Here is a 24,292-nt window from a genome sequence, read left to right on the forward strand (position 1 = left end):
CATCCTCAAAAGCTTATTAATGGTCCTCAAGAGTGATCTTACTGCTGGTCCCCCAAAAAACGAAAACAATCTAATATTCACCAACATGAAACTGAGTCAACAATGGAAGATAATTTATAGGGTCTAATTTAAATTTTAAAAAATCTCTTTAAGAAAATAATAACTAGTATTTATTGTTTACTATATGCCCAACCCTTATACTAGATCATTTAGTTCTCACAAAAATCCTATGAAGAGGTACCATTATCCTAATGCTGTTTGAGGCTCATAGACCTGAAGTAACTTCCCCTAAGTGACACAACTGGCAAATGCTTTGCAGTTCTTCTGTCTTCATTCATCATGAGTCCTTCTTCTGGGATCTGGAAACCACCTACATGAGCACTATACTTAGACATATTGCCCCCAAAGCGTCGTCTTCATTATGAAAGTTAATAGCTAGAAGGAAATTTTGGACTTTTTGTCATCTCACTGTCCCAGTCAACAAAATCTACTGAAGCTTTATCTGCAGAGCAGAGTTAGAATAGGTTACTGGCAAGACGGTGGACATTTTCTTGATATACAGGAAAAAGCATTCTAAATGACACATGATGATCAAGCAAATCTATCAAATGATCCTGAACATTTCATTTTCCACCAAGTGAAATTCTGGGTGAGATGCATACCATGTGTTCGGGGGTGACACTAGAGGTGTAAGACCATCTGGAGAGCTAAACGCTATAGTGATACACAGCGGGTATCACTATACCCGCTTCTCTTGATAAACCCTGTCTTCTCTTCCTCCTAGATTCCTCAGCTCTATCCATGTCTTCCACTGCACTCACAGCAAGGGTCACATTCTGGCTTGCTTTGTGGTTCACTGGGTGCCCCTGCACACCACGCTCAAAGGCCTGTCCATTATAATGGCTTAATAAACATTTCTTAAACAGAACAGGGAAAGCCGTCCCCTCTTAAATCACCCCACACTGAAAAGTAGTGATTTCATCAGCCAGTCTTGGGGTCATAGGTTAATCTGCTTAAAAATTAATCAGAGGTCCATCAACAATATTGAAACCCATGCCCAGAACTAACATCACAAACGTGAACAAAGTGTGTCCAGGAGACGTCCTGAAACTGCTCAGGAGAAAGAAAAACCTGTCAAGGCATATAAAGCATGCAACTTTGCTCTGAAAGGAAAGATCTCAACTTTTCCCTCAAAATCACTTTCAAATAATGTGCTAGCTGCAAACAGACATCTCTTCTATAGCATTTTACTGAGGGACGGGTATTTGTTTTTATTTTTTAATTGGAGTATAATTGCTTTACAGTGTTGTGTTGGTTTCTGCTGTACAACATGTGAATCAACTATATGTATACGTATATTCCCTTCCCCTTCAGCCTCCTTCCTCCACCCATCCCGCCCCTCTAGGTGAGCACAGAGCACTGAGCTGAGCTCCCCGGGCTGCGAAGCTGCCTCCCACTAGCTGGCTACTCTACATGTGGGTGTATTTATGTCAGTGCTACTCTCCCAATTGGTCCCACCCTCTCCTTCCTCTCCACAAGTCCATTCTCTACGTCCTCTTCTCTATTCCTGCCCTGCAAATAGGTTCATCAGTACGATGGATATTTCTGAAGCCTGAGGTCATGCACCCCACACTGAGAAACAGAAATATTAGTCACTTTCATTGAGACCTATGGAGACCTCCCTCGAAGGTCTTTCTCATCCGGGAAATAGGACAGGCTCCCAAGTGTAAGCCATGAGTCAAATCATTACTTGGACAGCATGTTCAGATCCCAGCTACAGAGAAACGCTCTTTCTTGGGACTTAGTTTTCTTTATACTGGGGGTAAAGAAAAACAAATGCTGCAGGAGCCAGTAAAGGAGTAAAGTCCCTTGACTAAACGTTCAAGTAACAGAAGGATGGGGATCGTGGCACACAAGGCAATCCACATGTGTTTAAAATTCACTGCAGCCCACGTGATAGTGGGGGCTCACTGTTGCCAAATGATCAGATTTCTCAAGAGTCAGAAATCTAGATTTTTACGTGAAACTTCCAATTTTTAAATGCTGGCAGCTAGTTTAAATTAAATATCTATATAGAAGGGCACCATAACAGCTGTGGGCTACATCTGACTTCCCACTAATAGGCAGTAAATTCCTATGAATTTTATATGTATTCTTAATGGTGATCTCTATAATGGGTCTTAGATGATGGTAGATCTGAAATATCAGATGCAGTGACTATGCAGATGAAGCTTCAGTTAATGTGAACATAACCTTGTCACCAAGGTGTATTGGTAAATGTTTAACAATTACCTCTCTAGGAGCAAAAGCCCTGGTTTACAGCTTTTACCAATTTCAGTTGTATCATCACTCCCACCACGGCCAGCTTCAAGCTGCCAGCACAATGTCACTAAGCACCAACTTGGGAAGACACAGTGGGTTCTCATGAGCCAACAGGAGCTGACTCCAGTGCACCACTGAGTGTAACTCTCCTTAGCACTTTCAGAAGATATGATTTGCAGGACTTCCCTGGCAGTCCAATGGTTAAACCCTTCACTTCCACTGCAGTGGGCACCAGGCTCAATCCCTGATGGGGAACTATGATCCCACATGCTACACAGTGCAGCCAAAAAGAAAAGACAGTATGAGTTCTGCCTGTTCTTAAATCATTAAGTTTAAACTATTCCCCAAACTTAAAAACAAGAAATCAAAATTAGCCCTAAAACTCAAACTCTGTAAATAATGGGGATAGAGGAAGAAATAAAGTAAAAAAAAACACACACACACAAAAAAACCCCCACTTTTTTTCAAATTATTACTATGATAAACTAATTCTGTTTTGCCCATTCCCAAAGTCACCCAAGCAAGCATGGGTGCAGTGGGGATTCTCAAATTTTAGGCACCATCAGAACACCTGGAGGCTTTGTTAAATCAGATTGCTGGGCCCCGACTCCCAGAGTTTCTGATTGCCTGTCTAACAATATCCCAAGTGATCCAGATGCTGCTGGTCCTGCGACCACACAGACTTTGGAGCTGAAGAGCTGGTATGAATGTATGATCACAGAGTGACAACAGGCCTTCAATAAAATCACATACTGTCCCCAGTACCGGCTGCTCTAGTTAACTTTCAGGGCTCTTTTCAAGAACCGGATGAGATGGCTGTGTGAATGCCTTGGAAACATGAGCTACACATGAGTTATACAATTTATACAAGAGGTGAAATAATTCAATCTTCTTAAGCTGAAATACATTTGGAAACCCACTTCCAAACTGAAGGCTCTAATTTCTCAAAGGAATTCAGTGATTCCCTGTATGCTGAAATTAGAAAAAAAATATGGATTATAAACACAAGACATGTTGAGGATACAATTGGAAGAGGTTCTCCTTATGTGCTTCCCTCTGTCAAAAATAACTAACTAGCAAAAATTATTATATATAAGATAGGCTAAACAAGAAGGCCCTACTGTATAACACAGGGAACTGTTGTCAGTATCCTAAACATAATGGAAAAGAATATGAAAAAGAAGGTGTATATGTGTATCAATACAGAGAATCTTTCTGCTGTACAGCAGAAATTAACACACAATTGCAAATCAACTAGTGAAAGTTGCTCAGTCATGTCTGACTCTTTGCGACCCCATGGACTATATACAGTCCATGGAATTCTCCAGGCCAGAATACTGGAGTGGATAGCCTTTCCCTTCTCCAGGGGATCTTCCCAACCCAGGGATCGAACCAGGGTCTCCTGTATTGCAGATGGATTCAATTAGATTCAACTAGGAAATCAACTAGACTTCAATACAATAAACTTTCAAAGTAACTAAATAAATAGCTGAATGAATAAATAAATAAATGCATTCATACATACATATGTATGTTCATAAATATGAAAAAAACCATCCCAGGAGGTTTCATGCCTGCTCTCTATGGGAGTATGCCATTGACCTACCCCATTATATCACTCTCCTGCCCTTGAGAAATGAGTCACTAAATTGTTTGTATGATACACATTTGTATGATACCCCACACTGTCCAAGGTGCTTTTGCTGACATTGGTTCTATAAGTCATACTGGAAATGGTAGAAAAGGTTATCTTACTAAGCTCAAGAACAATCTGCATATAAAATGGTTGACTCTGAACTATAGATTACACTAGGGGCTCTTTGCTCCTTACACAGGAGAGCTGAGAGAGACCAGAAAGAGAGTTGAATTTCAAATATGTTTTGTGAGTGAGAAAAATAACAAAACCTGAGTAGGCAAACAGAAGGCAGCCCATATATTGATACTTTCTTTTATAGATGGCTAGACTGTTAGGCAAGTACTCCAGACTTGCTGCCTGCACCAATCTGTTTATTAGGCTCCAGCAGCCTGAAGGAACAGTTCAGTTCAGTTCAGTTGCTCAGTCGTGTCCAACTCTTTGTGACCCCATGAATCGCAGCATGCCAGACCTCCTGTCCATCACCAACTCCCGGTGTCCACACAAACCCATGTCCATCAAGTTGACGATGCCATCCAACCACTTCATCCTGTGTTGTCCCCTTCTCCTCCTGCCCTCAATCTTTCCCAGCATCAGGGTCTTTTCAAATGAGTCAGCTCTTCACATCAGGTGGCCAAAGTGTTGGAGTTTCAGCTTCAACATCAGTCCTTCCAATGAACACCCAGGACTGATCTCCTTCAGGATGGACTGGTTGGATCTCCTTGCAGTCCAAGGGACTCTCAAGAGTCTTCTCCAACACCACAGGTCAAAAGCATCAATTCTTCAGTGCTCAGCCTTCTTTATAGTCCAACTCTCACATCCATACATGACTACTGGAAAAACCATAGCCTTGACTAGATGGACCTTTATTGGCAAAGAAATGTCTCTGCTTTTTAATATGCTGTCTAGCTTGGTCATAACTTTTCTTCCAAGGAGCAAGCATCTTTTAATTTCATGGCTGCAATCACCATCTGCAGTGATTTTGGAGCCCAAAAAAATAAAATCTCACTGTTTCCATTGTTTCCCCATCTATTTGCCATGAAGTGATGGGACCAGATGCCATCATCTTAGTTTTCTGAATGTTGAGCTTTAAGCCAACTTTTTCACTCTCCTCTTTCACGTTCATCAAGAGGCTCTTTAGTTCTTCTTCACTTTCTGCCATAAGGGTGGTGTCATCTGCGTATCTGAGGTTACTGATATTTCTCCTGGACAGAGGCTTCTTTTTTTTGGTTAAATAAGACATGACTTTTCTCAAGTCAGATCCTTGAGAAACACACTTGCTCATGACCAACAAAAATTGAGTAACTTTCTCCTGGGGCATTACCCCAGAGGAGGGATAGAGCCTTTGATAGAGGTTGCTTAAATGCTGTAGGTCACCTTGGTTCACTTCAGGCTCCCTAGAAGAGATGGACACAGGCAACCTTGGGGACCTGGGGAGCTCACAGCACTAGCAGTGGGTCAGCATCTGCTGAATCAGAATTGAGCTAACACTCAGCTCTCACCTAAGGGGGCACTAGGAATGCCTCTTTATGGCTCTTTAGCTTTAGTTTCCTTATCCTTGTAGCCACCTTCTGCTGCCTTCTGAAGATGATGAAACTGAGTCCCACAGGAGGGACATGATTTATCCAAAGGCACCCAGATAGTTAAATGCAGAAACATAATCAGAATTCAGGATCAGTGCTTTTTCATTTATGAATTTGCACTTAATGTTCATGCTCCTAGATCTCAACCTTCTCAGTTTCAAAACTCTTCAATTATTGGGCCCCAAAGAGGAGAGTGAAAAAGTTGGCTTAAAGGTCAACATTCAGAAAACTAAGATCATGGTATCCGGTCCCATCACTTAATGGCAAATAGATGGGGAAACAGTGGAAACAGTGGGTGACTTTATTTTTTGGGGCTCCAAAATCACTACAGATGGTGACTGCAGCCATGAAATTAAAAGACATTTACTCCTTGGAAGAAAAGTTATGACCAAGCTAGACAGCATATTAAAAAGTGGGACATTACTTTGCCAACAAAGGTCCGTTTTGTCAAGGCTATGGTTTTTCCAGTAGTCATGTATGGATGAGAATTGGACTATAAAGAAGGCTGAGCACCAAAGAATTGATGCTTTTGAACTGTGGTGTTGGAGAAGACTCTTGAGAGTCCCTTGGACTGCAAGGAGATCCAACCAGTCCATCCTAAAGGAATCAGTCCTGAGTATTCATTGGAAGGACTGATGTTGAAGCTGAAACTCCAACACTTTGGCCACCTGATGTGAAGAGCTGACTCATCTGAAAAGACCCTGATGCTGGGAGGGATTGGGGGTAGGAGGAGACAGGGATAACGACAGAGGGTGAGATGGTTGGATGGCATTACCGAGTCAATGGACATGAGTTTGGGTAAACTCCAGGAGTTGGTGATGGATTGGGAGGCCTGGTGTGCTGCAGTACATGGGGTCACAAAGAGTCAGACACAACTGAGCAACTGAACTGAATTGAACTTGGTGGAGAAAAGATTCCATGGATCATTTAAGTAAGTGGCAGCATCAAATTCTACTGCTGGGTAGGGAACACGGACACAAAAGGAAAAGTGAACACCTGAATATAATCAATCTGATTGAAGGGAACGTTCCAGGGCTCTATTGCTAGCTCTTGCAGAAACTACTTATCAATGAGATAAATGATGCTCCTTTTGATTGTGCAAATCAATTTGCATTAGAGCTTTATTAAATACAATGAATAAGGCATTGATTTACTAATTTATTCATTAATGATAAAGTTTCTGGCAAGACTAATCCCAGAATCTTTCAACCTTCCTTCTTTTATGTTCAAACACTTCTGTTCATTTAAATTTCTCTATTATTTTTCTTTCTTCTCATTTTATTCCCTGTGAGATGAACCTAGACATTAAAGAGATTATCTTGATTATAGAAATGGGGAAATTGGAACACACAGGTGTTAGAGATTGCTTAATAAAGAGGAAGTTAGGACTCTATGCCACTCATCCATATCTTCCATTTAGCCAACTCTGTCAAATCTAAATAAGCAACACAGAGGCAGAATATCCTGCTGGTCAGGATAAGGTATTATTTACTTATTTGGCTGCACCATGTGGCGTATGGGATCCTAATTCCCTGTCCAGGGATTGAACCCACACCCTCTGGACTAGAATCACAGAGTCTCAACCACTGGACTGCCAAGGATGCCCTCAGGATAAGTTACTATTCTTATTATGTAGAACCATACTGCCTAAATCTTGTTTATTTATAAAGGAATTTACCTGTAAGTAATATCAAAGATTTCATTTTTGTTTGTGAGCAAAACTTCTAAAGGACATTCATAAAACAGAAAAGACACAGAGCAAATGGGCAGAAAGAAGTACTCATTTTTAGTAAGATGTATAAAAAGTCTTTCCTGCAGGCCTCGGTCTATATATCTATGAAACTGGCACAATAATTATGTTTTTCACAAGACTCAAGAGTCTGGAAAACTAAAATAGTTCAGAAGGTGATTTACATCACCTTGTCTTTAGCACATTGTGCAGACATAATTGAAACAAAACTGAAGAGGGCAGCTAATATTTACTGGGCATTGTAAGTGCCAGGTACATATTATAGCCGCCAGCCCTATGAAGTAGGAACTATTTTTATTCTCATATAGATGAGGAAACTGAAGCAGTGAGAGGTGAGGTAAACGTGTCCAAAGTTGCCAAGCCTAGTAGCCTAGTTCTTCTATTGGAGACGCCATGCTTATGGGCATAGGAAAGGCTTCCTTTGTTTCTCTAAGAGGTGGTTTTGTGGTTTGCACAGGGCTAAAGCGGAAGACCCTGATACTGGGAGGGATTGGGGCAGGAGGAGAAGGGGACGACAGAGGATGAGATGGCTGGATGGCATCACCGACTTGATGGACATGGGTTTGGGTAAACTCTGGGAGTTGGTGATGGACAGGGGGGCCTGGCGTGCTGCGATTCATGGGGTCGCAGAGTCGGACACGACTGAGTGACTGAACTGAACTGAACGCGGACATACCGTTCTGAAATCCTCTTCGAACTTGAAAGCCCCGCCTCCCGTGGCACAGAGCGTGGTGTGCAGGCTGGAGAAGTTCTTCTCGCTGCCCATCTGGATGAACTTGTGCATTGCACAGCTGGGGAAGCGGATGAAGTGCAGGTTCCCCTTCCGCCCACACATGGTCAAGTTTTTCAGTTCCAGGTGGACGTCTCGGATCCCGGTTTTCCCATAAGCCGTGTTAGAAGTCAAATACTTCCTGATGCTCTTTAGGTTCTCCACCTCCTCCTGCTCTTCTTCAGCTGTAATATCCTTCGGCTCAAAGTAGACCAATTTAACCAGCGTCCCACCGATATCCATGCCGAACCACGGGAACGCTAGGGGACAGAAAGAGTGACCGTGAATTCTGTACATTCAAGAAACAGTCAATAATGAAACGCAGTGGTGTCGCAGATGTATGTGCATTTACCATTAAATTTACCAGAATTCTACTCTAGGTGCCTAAAAGAAGAGACAGGCGAGGTGAAATACCCTCTTTAAAATGGTGCCCGTGATTCTGCTTCCATCCCACTCAAGAGTTGGACTCAGAATTGACTATGAGATAAGAATAGGATTCTCTAAGGCAGTCAATGGCCGCTTGCTTCTCAGGGCTCCAGAATGTCACCAAATGGAGTGCAATTTCAATACTTAGAGATACATATTTTGCATACACTCTGGCTCCCAAAAGCTATTTTATCAGAATTTCAGGGAAAGAAACAATGATCTGACACCAGAGGAAATGCTGCTATGCTATCTGTATGTACCAAGAGATGGTATGTTGACCCCTAAGCCTCATGCTCTCTTCCCAGAGCACTCTTGGATGATAATTATCACAGTACACAATTTTTGCCTTCACGAGCTGACTTTTATACAATGTGACTCCACTGCTTCACTCAACAGAATAAACAGGAAGGAGAAAGGAGAGACAGTGGGTTATAAGAGCTGAGGGGCAGACATGATGATTCCAATGGCAACAGGCCTCTCAAAAGAACAGATCGAATTACAACTCATTCCTTTCTTTTCTAAGGAAGAGATTCTCTCTCCATCTCCAGGTGCCCACCCAGAAGTCCTCACCTCAGCCCTGTGTCTCCTCCCCCATCGATTCTGATTTAATTCTTGGGGAGGACCTAGGCATGAGTGTTTTTTTAAGTTCCCCAGATGTTCCAGTTTGCAGGCTTGCAAACTGCTGAACTACAAGAACCATGACCACTGATGGTCAAGCCTACAAATACCAGGTATACAACACAGAGGCATGTTTTGTGTAATATTTTAATACATAAATATATGTTTATATTTAATAAAATGCTGGAGAGGCTTACCTATGACAAAATGAATTTCCATAGTAATTATTTTTATTGTTATTGTGAGGAAAGGGCTGAGCTCCCTGAACAGGCTGAGTTTATTTAGAGGCAACCTGGAAAATTAATACTGGACTGTTGAATGCTTTGTAGTAAGCATGGGGCAAACTCAAATGGGAATCTGAAATTTGGAGATCCCTTTTCATCTTCCTCAGTAGACTGTATGGGCTAAATCTGAATCTTACAGTAAAAGTGAGTTTACATTCTAAATCAACTATACTGAGATCTTGGAGAAGGCAACGGCACCCCACTCCAGTACTCTTGCCTGGAAAATCCCATGGACGGAGGAGCCTGGTAGGCTGAAGTCCACGGGGTCGCACAGAGTCAGACACGACTGAGCGACTTCACTTTCACGCATTGGAGAAGGAAATGGCAACCCACTCCAGTGTTCTTGCCTGGAGAATCCCAGGGATGGGGGAGCCTGGTGGGTTGCCGTCTATGGGGTCGCACAGAGTTGGACACGACTGAGCGACTTCACTTTCACGCATTGGAGAAGGAAATGACAACCCACTCCAGTGTTCTTGCCTGGAGAATCCCAGGGATGGGGGAGCCTGGTGGGTTGCCGTCTATGGGGTCGCACAGAGTTGGACACGACTGAAGCGACTTAGCAGCAGCAGCATACTCAGATCTAAACTAAAAACACCAAAACTGAGTTTAAAGACTCAAGAAGTTAAAGTGGCTTCTTTCAAAAAGCTTATTTTATTCAGCCCTAGACAACAGCCACTTGAGCCCTGGTCAAATTGTGCACATTATGCCTAGAGATTACACGGCCAGCAACAGAACTAGGACTTAGAGGAAGTCTTCTTTCTAGGCAGCCCCACTATTTAGCCCTCTCCATCGGTACACTGGGAAGGGAGGAGGAAGGAGTACATAGGAGGAAGCCATTCCTGCCTAGAATCTTCTCTCCTGTGCTTGCCTGTTGTCATTTGAGTTCTGATCCAAGCCAGCTCCTCCACACTTGGTAAGCAGTAACTCGAATGGTAAATCCCAAACTCCCTAGAAGATTGAGAACAGCAGGGACTTCCCTGGTTGGTTCAGTGGCTAAGACTGTGCTCCCAATGCAGGGGGCCCGGGTTCAATCCCAGTTCGGGGAACTAGATCCCATATGCTGCAACTAAGAGTTCTCATATGCCATAACTAAAGATCCTGTGTGCCTCAGTGAAGGTCAAAGATCCCTCATGCCACAACTAAGACCTGGTGCAGCTATATAAATATATTTTTTTTTCTCAAAAACATATTAAGAGAAGCAAATTCCGGTAACAAGACTGTTAACAAATGTCCTCTTATCTTTGCAGAAGTTTGCAAAGCAAATCCCACACAGCTCAGTATAGACTGGGAAGCTTGCCTATCCTAGCAGGAGAGAGCAGAAACCTGGGAACCATTCATCCCTAGCTCACAGATGATGTTCTTGGTCCATTCTTGAAAAATCACTGTCAGCACGGCCCACAGTGTGCATGCGTGAGTGCTCAGTCACTTCAGTTGTGTCCAACTCTTTGTGATCCCAGGGACTGCAGCCCACCAGGCTCCTCTGTCCATGGGATTCTCCAGGCAAGAATACTGGAGTGGGTTGCCATTCCCTCCTCCAGGAGACCTTCCCGACCCAGGAATTGAACCCATGTCTCTTACATCTACCTGCACTGGCACAAGGGTTCTTTACCACTAGCGCCACCTGGGAAGCCCAATCCACAGTGTAATAGGTGGAGTCCCAGTTCAGGATTCTGAACAACTGCTTCTCAGAAGCAGCAGCCAGTAACTAGCTCACACTAACTTCCTTCACCTCTCTGGATCACAATTTCCTTATCTGCGAAAGGAGTGGACTGTGTAAGAATGGCCTCTAGCCCCCTCCCTCCCATAAACTTCCCAAGGATTTTTTTTTTTTTTAAGAAACACATATACAAAAATCACAACCAGCCACAATCAAATAGGCCAACCAGAGCCCTAGTTTTAAACCCCACTGAAATATACTGTAGTATGTCAACACTGTCCAGTTATGCAATCGAGGTTGCAGGTATAATCCATTCTTGTCCACGTAGGAAAGACACCTACTACTGAATAGGATGGGAGAAGTGTATTCTGGAACACTGCTAAGGATAACCATTTTTGACAGACTCTGCCAACATCTATTAAAAGCACACATACATTTTAAAATGCAGTTAATTCCTCTCTTGGACCATATTTTTTAAAGGACTAGTATTTGAGGATGGGTATAAAGAAGTTTACTGCACCCCTTCTTGTTGACTAGTCACCAAGTCATGTCCGGCTCTTTCGCAACCCCATGGGCTGAACCTAGCAAGGCTCCTCTGTCCATGGGATTCTGCAGGCAAGAATACTGGAGTGGATTGCCATTTCCTTCTGCAGGAGATCTTGCTGACCTGGAGATCAAACCCATGTCTCCTGCACTGCAGGCAGATTCTTTAACACTGAGCTACCTGGGAAGCCCACTGCATCCCTTACAGTGGCCAAATGTAAGAAAAACAAAAAAGCAAGATCAAAACAAATTGGAAGCAACATACATGCCCTTTAACAGAGAAACTTCAATAAAGCATGACTTTCCAAACCATGGGATATTAGGCAGACATTAGAAAGAATGAATGAGATCTATACTAGAGATACCCCCAATCTTCTACAGATGAGAAAAACAAGAGATACCTAGCAGTGTAAATAACTTATTAACTCCATCTGGTTTGGAAAAAAAAAAAAGAAGGGAGAAAGGAAAAGAGGAAGGAGGAACGAAGGACAGTGGGCAGGCAGGTGGAAGGCAGACCCCAAGTGTTTATGATTATATGAGCCCACAGGAAGGTAGAGAAGGCCACCCCTTCGGGTTGTTTATATTGTCGGAGGATGGTGGGATAAGTAGATTGTATAGGTAGAGGCTAGAAGTCAGAGAAAAGCATGAGAAAATTCTATACTTAGAAATTTCAGTATGTGAAGAAGTAAAATAAGAATTCAGTGATAATGGAAAATAAGACATCTTAGTGCAGAATGGACAGAACAAGTTGTATGTAACCCAGAAAAGCCCCTGTGGCCTGTATATGGTTGGCTGTTGTTAATTTAAGTACAGGCAACTGAAAAGAGGTCTCCCTTTTTAAAATGTGTCTAGGGACAGCTAAGCATTTTATAAATTATTTATAATTCCAGTTTCTTCTTCCTGCGTCACCTCCTCCATTTCAAAGCTTTTGTTAGCAGCTCAGCAAAACAGTGGGGGAAAGTGTTGAGTTTTGAAAATTCAGTTAAATGGCATATGAGCAGTTTGGGTTAAGGTAAAAGGGAATAAGGATTGGAAAACTATAGTTTAAATGGCAATATAAATTGCTTTCACTTACTGTATTCATTTCTTACCTTCATAAAAAATTAAATGCCCTTCTATTTACATTTTAATGCTTTTATAGGACACTATCATATTTTAAATGTTCAGTTTTATTTATCTTCCTGATATCAAGGGCTACCTAAACGATAGTTCCCATATACAAGCTGTGGTTGGAGACAGAAGAGAAAGGGAAAAAAGAAATCCAAATGCAGCCACCATCCATGACTCGTGTTTTCTTTAATCCAGGGTATGCAGATGTTTTGATAAATTTAGCTGAACCACTGATAAGAATCTCTTCTGTGTTTGCCAGAAGTGATGCTCCTTCTAGATACAGAATATCTGCACTCACTCTTTACTCTTCCCTTTTAAACCCAGATGCTTTTTTTTTTTTAGTTCAGAAGCCTCTAGATCAAGAGGACCCACATCTAGAGTTGATGTTGAAATAACTTTGTTTCACCTCCTAATTTAGTGCCAACTGTGCATCACCTAGGCTCTTTGACTGGGTGGGACTGTGGGGTTCTCTCCTTTGGGGAGGAGATGAGTATTTCACATGGAGGAAGGAGAGTGAGCCAAATACCTGGGAACCAGAAGCACACCTTGTGGTGGTCACTGGTGCTGCTGGCCCCTTCCCTCCTGGACTGAGTTTCTTTCCCCACTCTTTGTTAATAGATTGTCAAGCAAACTAATAAACAGGTGGGAAAGAAGTTTGAGGATTGTGTAATCAACAGAAAAGAGACTTTTCAAGTACTTTGGAAGATATTTTTATACTATGTGAGTACCGATTATGCTCAAGTTGCCTAGGGACTTCTGCAAGTTAAAAACACCACCAATAACAACTTTAATTTAGATCCAAGTATGTAATACAAACTGTATTTCTTTACAAATTTCCTCAGTGCTAGCCACCCCCTCACTGTGTCTCAATTTCACTGACAGCATAATGAAATTCTCTGCTAATGTATTCACAGAAGCACTGAACTTTAAGAGGTGGAAGGGATCTTTGGTCAAATTCAACACTTTGTTTACAGATAACAAAATCGAGGTTTGGAAAGCTCAAGGGATTACCCAAGGTTGATCACAGTAGGTAACAGAAACTATTTTCAGTTTCATGAGCCCACATATTCCCCATTTCGCTAGGCTGGTCTGAGTTGAGTTGTCAGTCACAGACAGAATGATTGTAGGCAGGTTTTTCTCTTGAGCCATTTACTAACCTGTAAGATGAAGTAGACTAACTAACTAAGGTTCTGTTAAATTCTTACATTTCATCATCCCAATTACACATATACAAAGTCCTCCAAAAGCATAGCTTTAACAGCATAAAATATAAGAGCTGAAAACCTAAGAACTATTTAAGGACCTTGAAGAAAATGGTAAATGTAAAATTTAATAAAAGGGTTTCCATAACATTGTGAAGAAACCCGTAATTATTGTACACAGAGCAGTCTGCTAAACATTAAATACTCTACGCAAAGAAACTTGAGTGATGGTTTCTTTTAAATTAATGCATACCAGATTTCTTGAAATTTTAGTCACACTGCAACCCACTCCAGTATTCTTGCCTAGAGAATCCCCATGGACAGAGGAACCTGGCAAGCTACAGTCCATGGGGTTGCAAAGAGTCGGACATGACTGAGCGGCTAAGCACAGCACAGCACAGCACAAAGGTATCAGAACACAAGCACTTCCAGAGTAGGAATGGGAATATAAATGGTTGGAATCCTTCCTCTGGGCTATTTGGAAATATATACTAAAAAGCACCACATTCCTACGCCCTTTGATACACTGGTTCCGCTTTACCCTATAGAAATAGTTATGCATGCATTCAAAAATTTATCTTAAAAATCATTGTTTTACTACTACTACTGAGGAAATGAATTTCATGTCCAAAAATAAAAGGTTGGTTATAGACAATTATCCATTAATACAAAGGAACAATATATCACCATCAAAATAATTTTGTAAGATAGCAATTAATGCGGAGAAGGCAATGGCACCCCACTCCAGTACTCCTGCCTGGAAAATCCCATGGATGGAGGAGCCTGGAAGGCTGAAGTCCACGGGGTCGCACAGAGTCAGACACGACTGAGCGACTTCACTTTCACGCATTGGAGAAGGAAACGGCAACCCACTCCAGTGTTCTTGCCTGGAGAATCCCAGGGACGGGGGAGCCTGGTGCGCTGCAATCCATGGGGTCGCACAGAGTCGGACACGACTAAAGTGACTTAGCAGTAGCAGCAGCAGCAATTAATGACATGAGGAGAATGTTCATTATATATTATTATATATTATTAGGTAAAAAGTGCGGGTGGTTAGTGGTACATTTTGTATGATTACAGTTTTGTGTAAAAATTAAACAGTTACTTGTTCCCAGAAAACAAGACTAGAAACTTCAGGCCAAAATGTTAACAGGCATTATGGATAGTGTGTGCTAAGTCACTTCAGTCCTTTCCAACTCTGCAACCCTATGGACCACAGCCCACCAGGCTCCTCTGTCTGAATACTGGAGTGGGTTGCTGTGCCCTGCTCCAGGGGATCTTCCTGACCCAGGGATCGAATCCACATCTCTCATGCCTACCTGCATTGGCAGGCAGGTTCTTTACCACTAGCACCATGTGGGAAGCCCATTAGAGTGGGCTTATGGTTTTTTTCTTCTGGCTTTGCTGATAGGATGTTTTTCAATTTTTACAATCAATATGTTTAATCTTCATAAGCAGAGTTATTTTATAATTCTCAATCAAAAACTTCTCTGTAATGATGCAAAAGCTAAAAAAAAAGTTTTAATTTCACTTCAATGAACAGAGAGCAGGTCTGTGGTCTTGCTCATGAAAAAGTGTGCCTTCATTTCCTCATCTCAACAATTTGGGTTACTCATCTCAACAATTGCTTTCTCAAGCAATATTCTGCTCATGTCAAGCCTGTTACCAAAATCTAAGATAGCACTATAAAGAGCGTGTGATATATATATACACACACAATGGAATACTACTCAGTCAAAATAAAAGAATTAAATGTTGCTATTTGCCACAACATGGATGGACTTGGAAGGTATTCTGCTTAGTGAAATAACTAAACCAGAGAAAGACAAATACTGTATGCTATCCCTTATATAGGGAATCTAAAAAATAAAACAAACTAGTAAATATAACCAAAAAGAAACAGACTCACAGATATAGAGCACAAACTAGTGGTTACCAGTGGGGAGAGAGGGGCAAGAAAGGGGTAGGAGAGTAGAGGTACAAACCATTAGGTACAGTAAGTTGCAAGGACATACTGTACAACACAGGGAATATAACCAATATTTTGTAATAACTATAAAAAGGAATGATGCTAAAGCTGAAACTCCAGTACTTTGGCCGCCTCACGCGAAGAGTTGACTCATTGGAAAAGACGCTGATGCTGGGAGGGATTGGGGGCAGGAGGAGAAGGGGACGACAGAGGATGAGATGGCTGGATGGCATCACCAACTCGATGGACGTGAGTTTGAGTGAACTCTGGGAGTTGGTGATGGACAGGGAGGCCTGGCGTGCTGCGATTCATGGGGTCGCAAAGAGTCAGACACGACTGATCGACAGATCTGATCTGATAAATGGCCTATAACCTTTAAAATTTGTGAATCACTATATTGTACACCTTTAACTTACATAATATTGTACAGCAACTATATTTCAATTTAAAAGGTTGGGGAAAAAAAAAAAAAAGAGGGACTTCCTTGGGTGTCCAGTGGCTAAGACTTCACATTCCAACACAGGGTGTGCAGGTTCCTTCCCTGGTTGGGGAGCTAAAATCCCACGTAACTTGCAGTCAAAAAACCAAAACATAAACAACAGCAGCAATAGTGTAACAAAATCAATAAAGACTTTAAAAATGGTCCACATTAAAAAAAAAAAAAATTTAAAAAAAGAAAAGGAATGACAGGGGAAGCCTGACACTCAAGAGCAGAGTTGTTTAGCTAGTTAGATGCTTGACATCACCAGGGCTCTTTCAGGCAGGAAGGGACCTGATTTCCCTCACTGTTGGCAAGGCACACCCTTGACAGCCTGAATGTTAAACCTGGAATTCAGAACACACTGAAGAAAGCACGGGGATGTTTGTGGGAATGGATCACCATGGCAAAGGGCCCACGTCGCTGTGTGATAATAGCCCTTCTTCTACTGACAAGCCTCAGATGCCCATCAATTTTCTCCCTCTCCCAGACAGGTGGGAAAGAACCAAAAGGCCGATCATATTCTCATATGCAAAAGGGGAACAGGATAGTGAGAACAGTCCTTTCAGAGAATAATCCTTTCAGAACTCCCAAGGCAAGTAGAAGTATTACCACAAGTCACCAGAACTAACTTCTGGATTTCACCACCTCTGCCATACAGGCTCCAGTTAACTGTTAGGCACCACAGGTTCCATGCCTACCATATTTTAAACAATCACAAAAAAATCAGAAGAAAATATGAATTTTCATGTCAAAGGAAATGCTGTCATACATAACAACACATCCAACTTTACAGCAACAGTCGTAAAAGGCCTTTTTTTTTTTAAATGGAGCAAGAGGCCCACAAAGTCAAGAGTGCCTGAGATCCATGAGAGTGAGACTCTGTTTATATTCTGCTCTGTGCCAACCCCAGGTTAGAAGTGACGTGAAACCCAATCAGGGTCTACTTTGCATGTGCAATTTGAACGGCAGCTCTGTGATTTTCTTACAACTGTATTTCCCGAAAGCAACTCCCATTTTAGTATTTTATGCAACTAAATTTTAAAGTCAAATGTTTCAATTATCTTTAGTTTTAAAAACTGATTGTGTAGGGACTTTCCTAGTGGTTCAGTGGCTGGGACTCTCCTCTCCCACAGCAGGGGGCTTGGATTCGATCCCTGGTTGGGGAGCTAGACTAAATATCTTGCATGCGAAGATCAAAGATGCAGGGGGCTGCAACTATGATCTGGTGCAGCCAGATAAATAAATAAAGAAAAATAAATATTAAAAAAAACCCAAACAACAACAACAAAAACCTTGACTGCCATCAACAACATTTCTCAAATTTGCCTCATCATAAAAAACATCCAAGGCACTTGTTAAAAATACAGACTCCTAGGCCTTTGCCTGGAGAGCCCAGAGCAGGGGGACTAGAGACAATGTTTTCAAGGAGGAGCCCCTGGAATTCTCATGGGTCAAGTTCAAAACCAGAGTTCTAGCTGAACTAATGCTCTTGAATGCTCATAAGTACTGGACCACAATTTGAAAGTGAGAGTCAGAGTCTGAATGAGCTGTCTTTGCTCATAACTGCCAGGGAGCTCAGGCTGCCAACTGAGGCCAATGCATGGTAATGACCCGGCTGACGTCCCCATTCCCAGAGGGCCTTGGAAACATCTTATCGATTGCTAATGAAATTATTTCTGGACAATTTATAACACCAGTGCCGCGGGTGATTTTCACATTTTAAAGATAGCTTCTCAAGTTTCCAGTTATCATTCAACCAGGACTGAACCCAACCGACATGGGTCTAGAAATGTTACACATATAATTAAATTTCATCATGTGCTCCTCTCTCCCAATGACTTCCATTTTAAAGGTAACCAGCCATTCTTCCATAAAGAAGTAAGCTCTGGCGACAGCACTCATGTATTTAGGTCAGGCAGGCAGATATTCTCTGATTTGCAACCCACGGCACAGACAACCCCATGAAATCAGAACAAACAGGTATACTGACATGAAAGTCATGTCTCTCTCTCTTTTTGTTTAAGTTAAGATTTGGGAGGGGAAAAAAAGGCCTTGCAGGGCCCCACTGTGGTGGCACCAGTAAGTGTATTCTTAGCCTGGATCTGGGCCAGGAGGAATCGGGGCCAAGTTGGAGCCAGACCTGCTGCTGCTGCTAAGTTGCTTCAGTCGTGTCCGACTCTGTGCGACCCCATAGACGGAAGCCCACCAGGCTCCCCGGACCCGGGATTCTCTAGGCAAGAACACTGGAGTGGGTTGCCATTTCCTTCTCCAATGCATGAAAGTGGAAAGTGAAAGTGAAGTCACTCAGTCCTGTCTGACTCTTAGTGACCCCATGGACTGCAGCCCACCAGGCTCCTCCGTCCATGGGATTTTCCAGGCAAGAGTACTGGAGTGGGGTGCCACTGCCTTCTCTGGGAGCCAGACATGACGGGACCCAAAATGTCAAACCCCTGAGGCTAAAACAAACTTTTCCTCGAGTCTCTTCCATGAGTTGCTGACAGGCTCAGTGAGGTGCAATCTCTTTTCCAAGGTCCTGGAATCTCTCTCTCCATTCCACCTTCTTACAAGAAGTTAGAACAGTGAGGACGGTCATTGCAGTGTCCATTGAACTCATCTTCTCGCCCTCGCCTGAAGTCCAGCCCTGCTTTCCTGCAACAGGTCTTAAGGAGGAGAAATGAAAGGCAGATGAAATTTGTTTCCTATTCCCTTGCAATATTCTCAGGCTGAGTGTATGTGTGTGTGTGTGTGTGTGTGTGTGTTGGGGTGGTGTGTGTGTGTGTGTGTGTGCATGTTCAGTTGTATCCTACTCTTTGGGACCCCATGGACTGTAGCCTATCAGGCTCCTCTGCCCATGGAGTTTACCAGGTGAGAATACTGGAGTGGATTGCCATTTCCTCCTCCAGATGATCTTCCTGACGCAAGGATCAAAACCGAGTCTCCTGCCTTGGTAGGAAACATTCTTTACCACCGCACCACCTGGGGTGGCAAGAGATGTATACAATTACAGATCTTCCATGTGGTCTTCACCTTTAGTTACACCACTCGACTCATCAGAAATGGCTTTGCTGGTGCTCAGCAGTAAAGAATCCACCTGCAAGGCAGGAGACATGGACTTGATCCCTGGGTTGGGAAGATCCCCTGGAGAAGGAAATGGCAACACACTCCAGTATTCTTGCCTGGAGAATTCCATGGACAGAGGAGACTGATGAGCAACAGTCCATGGGGTCACAGTCAGACACGACTTAGTGACTAAACAACAACAATTCATCAGAAATATAGTCCATGAATTAAAAAGAAGATGCCACAGTTTTGACCATGCAGAGATGTGCCAAGGGGACCTGAAGGCAGTGCACCTGTATGACTGTCTCCAGTGTGATCGTTTCAGCCACCAGAGCTGATCCCAGCATCCACTTAAGAATGGTTCTTCCAACTTCCTAATACCTTGCACTGAAGCTCAAGATGGTAATCTCATTACCTCCTTAAACAAATCCCAGTTTAAATCTCCAAGAGGTTTAGCTTTGTGTCTTGACAAGCCACCAGAGCATGCTTACTTACTCTAGGGACGCTATTGACAATTTAATACCAGGGGGTGGTTAATTAAAGAGGCTTTGGGGAGAACGGCATTGCTAGGTGGCACTGCAGAGAACAACGGGGCTACCAGAAATGAGCTTTGTTCATTAATTTTAGCTGTGAAAGCCTGGCAAACCTTTCAGGTCTAGCTGGGTGGGGACTGAGAAAAGATGTGCTAACTGCTCATGTGGCGATACAAGCTGAAATCGAGGCGGTCACAAGGACCCTCCTTCAATGATCTAAGACCAAGTTATATGCTTATGGGGCCACCGATTCAGTGAACAGATCACTTTGTTCTATAGACTGGGAGGTTCTATGGTGGAGTCAGGATGCAGCAATGAACCCGGTCTCCTGGCATTTACATTCTCCTCTGCAAGGACTGATCATTAATCAAGAAGTCTGGAAAGAAGAAGTGAAAATTCTGCTATGAGTGAAATTCACATTGTCCTTGTACCAGACATTACTTAATTAAAACAATCCTTTAATATTTACAAAGGGCAGCAGTTCTGTGCAGGGTTCTCTTTTGAGCACAGTAAAGTTTGACACTTCCCAGACATTCAGGAACCTTCTAATTCAACTGCAGATAAAGTTTGAACCTACTAAATGTTTCAAAATCACAGGATGCTAGTGTTGGAGGGATGTAAGGGCACTTTTTTAGGGAAATGCACATCAAAACCACAATGAGGTATTTCCTCAAACCCACTAGGATGGTTATAATTTAAAAAATGGAAAATAACAAGTGTTGATGGGGATATGGAGTAACTGGAACCCTCCTACACCGATGGTCAGAATATAAAACAGTGCAGTCACTTTGGAAAATAGTCTGGCAGTTTTGCAAGAGGTTAGACATAAGCTTGTCTATAATCTAGCAATTGCAGTCTTGGGTATATACCCAAGAGAAATGAAAGCATATGCCCACACAAAAATTTGTATGTAAATGATCAGAGCAGTATTACATATAATAGTCAAGAAGTGGAAACAACAGAAATGTACATCAATTGATGAATAACACAGGACATGTCCATACAATGAAATATCATTTGGCAATAAAAAGGAAGGAAATACTGATACATACTAACACACAAGTGAAGTTTGAAAACACTATGCTAAGTGAAAAGAGCCAATCGCAAAAGACCAGATATATGATTCCATATACATGAAACATCCACAATAGGCAAGTCTATAGAGACAAACGGAGAAGGCAACGGCACCCCACTCCAGTGCTCTTGCCTGGAAAATCCCATGGACGGAGGAGCCTGGTGGGCTGCAGTCCATGGGGTCGCTAAGAGTCGGACACGACTAAGCGACTTCACTTTCACTTTTCACTTTCATGCATTGGAGAAGGAAATGGCAACCCACTCCAGTGTTCTTGCCTGGAGAATCCCAGGGACGGGGGAGCCTGATGGGCTGCCGTCTATGGGGTCGCACAGAATCAGACACGACTGAAGCGACTTAGCCGCAGCAGAAGCAGGACTAGGAGTTGTGGGAGAAAAGGGGAGTGATTGCTAATCAGGTTTTTTTGGGGGGTGATGATGTAGTCTAAATTGTGTTAATGGTTTCACTGTGAATATGCTGAAAACCACTGAACTGGGCACTTTCAATGGGTGAATTGTATGTGTGTATGTCTCAATAAAGCAGATTTCATAACATATATAAAGCTCTGACCCAATCCATGCATTTTACCAATGACTTTTAAGATATAAATGCCAAATTATAAATAGTTTTTGAAGGAAATCTTTCTAAAATGCATGACTCACTTCTCATATTCTTAAAGAAACATGAATAAAGTCTTAGCTCTTTTGATGACTCAGGGTCATGTGAGAATCAATTACTGTACCCACTATATACTGATGCCCTCAAGTACCACATTAACTTGTGCTTCCCTGGCTGCTACGGTTTGAGTATTCATCTGTCTCTGTTATAGCTTTCTATGTCTTTCTTTTCAGCTAATGCTGTTAATTTCTTGGCTGCTGTTGGTGTACTGTAATGTCTTTCCCTAACCTGCTATGTATGATTGCAGAGAAACCAGAAGATCAAGTCTGTTAAAGCTGTGACTTGGGTGAAAGTAAATAGACTCGAGAGAGTCCAGGAAGTACTCCAAGTGCAAAATGCACGAGCATCTCCAACTTGATCTACTTTCTAACACTGATTTTTGGCAGCTCAGAAGGGTTTGTTTCCTTCCAGATTCTCAGCTGCCTTCTGGGTTATGGCTGCCAACATGCCAGAAGTGATGATCGCTGTGATCAGCAGGAACAGCCAGATGTAATATATAATTGGGAAAAGAGATTCAAATTTCACAGATATATGAGTATTCAAAAGATTTTGTCTGGTGCCACTTAGTTTGGGGGCATGGTGCCCTTCTCTATCACTAAGGTGAGACTGTCAAACTCTTGAGCATGGGAGCTTTTTTTTTTTAAACATCTTAACTGTGGATCTCAAATATGAAAGAGGTAAAAACAGTATCTTACTTAAGTTGGTTTATTTTACAAAACATATCACGTATTTAACATTAAGTTAACCAATAAGAACGATGCTGTTTTGATGAACATGAAGACCGGAAAACTGTCATTTATGGGTGACAGGCGCAGCGTCAGGGACCTCAGCACGGTCTATCTGTGTGCTTTCCTTGGATTACACAATATGGAGACAAATTTGAGTCACAGACAGTAGGCGTAAATCCTATCTGGTTTTGCAGCAGTTTTCCCTACAATCTCAGAGATTGCGTGAATCAAAACTGATGCAGTAGCTTGAAAAGATTTACTGGAAATGTACCACAAAAAGCTGAATAGTAAAATATCTAACAGCTCCTCAGTTTACTTGTAGTAAACATTAAAAAACAAAACAAAACAAAAAGCCTCTAAATCTTATACATGCTAAAACTCGACGACGACATAATCAGGACGCAACAGGTTATCCATTTACTTGTGAGAGCATTTGCCAACCAAATATGCCTAAGCCTTGCCCCAAATTTAATGGAGGGTGGTAAATGTGTGCTGAAGTACTAGCTTATGCAAGTTTATCTGGATGTGTGGGCATAGACACACAGGCCAAATTTCAAAAAATACCTCAGGGCTGCACACATGCCAATCAAAGGTCTCTTTTTAGAAGTTCTGGAGAAGTTTATTCCAGGGTCTATAAAAAATGCAGCAGCATTGTAACAACTAGTGTTAAGGGCATACTATGTGCCAGGCGCTGTGCCAGGAGCTTCACAGGCAATATTTAATTGTCATAACCAAACGAGGTAGGCACTGTTATTATGCTCAATTTACAGATGACAAAACTGAGGCGCAGAGAGGTTAATGAACCCACCCAGACATTAGTTAAGTGATCTCCAGCTTTTTAATTACAGCTTTTAAATAAATAAACAATTTTTTTTTAAATTGAAGTATAGTTGATTGTAGAATGTTGTGTTAGTTTCAGGTATACAGGTGTTTACACACACACACACACACACATCCTTTATTTTTGGCCATGCCACACAGTATGTGGAATCTTAGTTCCCTGACCAAGGCTTGAATCCGTGCTCCCTGCATTGGAAGCACAGTCTTAACCACATGACTGCAGTTATATCAATAAGAACTCACTGATGTTTAACTGATTTGATCCCTAGGAATGTTTGACAAACAAGAGTGATACTAGACAGATTCAGGATCTTTTTTTTCTCTTTTGTGGTTAACCTGAAATACAGGGTCATCGGTGGAGAGATTGCCTGGAATCACAAATATCTCACAAGTTTCAGCAATGTCCCTCTTGGCTCAACCCTGAATCTAGCACCTCCAGATTGCCAGGCCCGAGTCCAGACCTACATCCTACTTGTCTTTCTTTATCTCCAGTGTGAGTGCTAGCTTGCCTGTTCCCAGCCTACTGACTTCAGAAGAAAGGAGGGGAGAATTCTTGTAAGACTGTTCCTAACCTCTCAATGAGGGCTTCCCTAGTGGTTCAGTGGTGAAGAATCTACCCGCCAATGCAGGAGACACAAGGTCAATCCCTGGGTTGGGAGGATCCTCTGGAGAAGGAAATGACAACCCACTCCAGCATTCTTTCCTGGGAAATCCCATGGACAGAGGAGCCTGACAGGCTACAGACCATGGGGTGGCAGAGTCAGACACAACGGAGCAACTAAACAACAAGAAACCTCTCAAGCTCAAGACAAAAACTACATAGGAGATACCAGATGCTTCCATCTCAGTGATTTTGGAGTGACCCCAAAGCATCTGTTTTGGGGCACAGGACTATTTCATCCCAAGAAAGGTTTCAAAATCTCAGACCATGAAGAAATGGTTAAAAATTAATGATATTATGGAAATAGTACTCTAAGCATAAAAGCTATCTACAAATTCTTATAGAAAAAAAAATTAATGATAAACAAATAATA

General features: G+C 42.3%; 1 protein-coding gene across 5 annotated transcripts in view; it reads right to left on the bottom strand.

Annotated features, from left to right (window-relative positions):
* Positions 1-24,292, bottom strand: part of PANK1 (pantothenate kinase 1) — a 104,666-nt gene that overhangs the window by 17,251 nt on the left and 63,123 nt on the right. For all 5 annotated transcript variants that reach the window (XM_010838527.1, XM_010838528.1, XM_010838529.1 and 2 more), the window contains one exon: positions 7,965-8,317. In XM_010838527.1, coding sequence (XP_010836829.1) covers positions 7,965-8,300 — 336 coding nt within the window. In that variant the 5' untranslated portion in view covers positions 8,301-8,317. The remainder of the gene's footprint in view (positions 1-7,964; positions 8,318-24,292) is intronic.

This window comes from Bison bison, unplaced genomic scaffold (assembly GCF_000754665.1).
Source record: "Bison bison bison isolate TAMUID 2011002044 unplaced genomic scaffold, Bison_UMD1.0 scf7180017864097, whole genome shotgun sequence".
NCBI classification, from domain to species: Eukaryota; Metazoa; Chordata; class Mammalia; order Artiodactyla; family Bovidae; genus Bison; species Bison bison.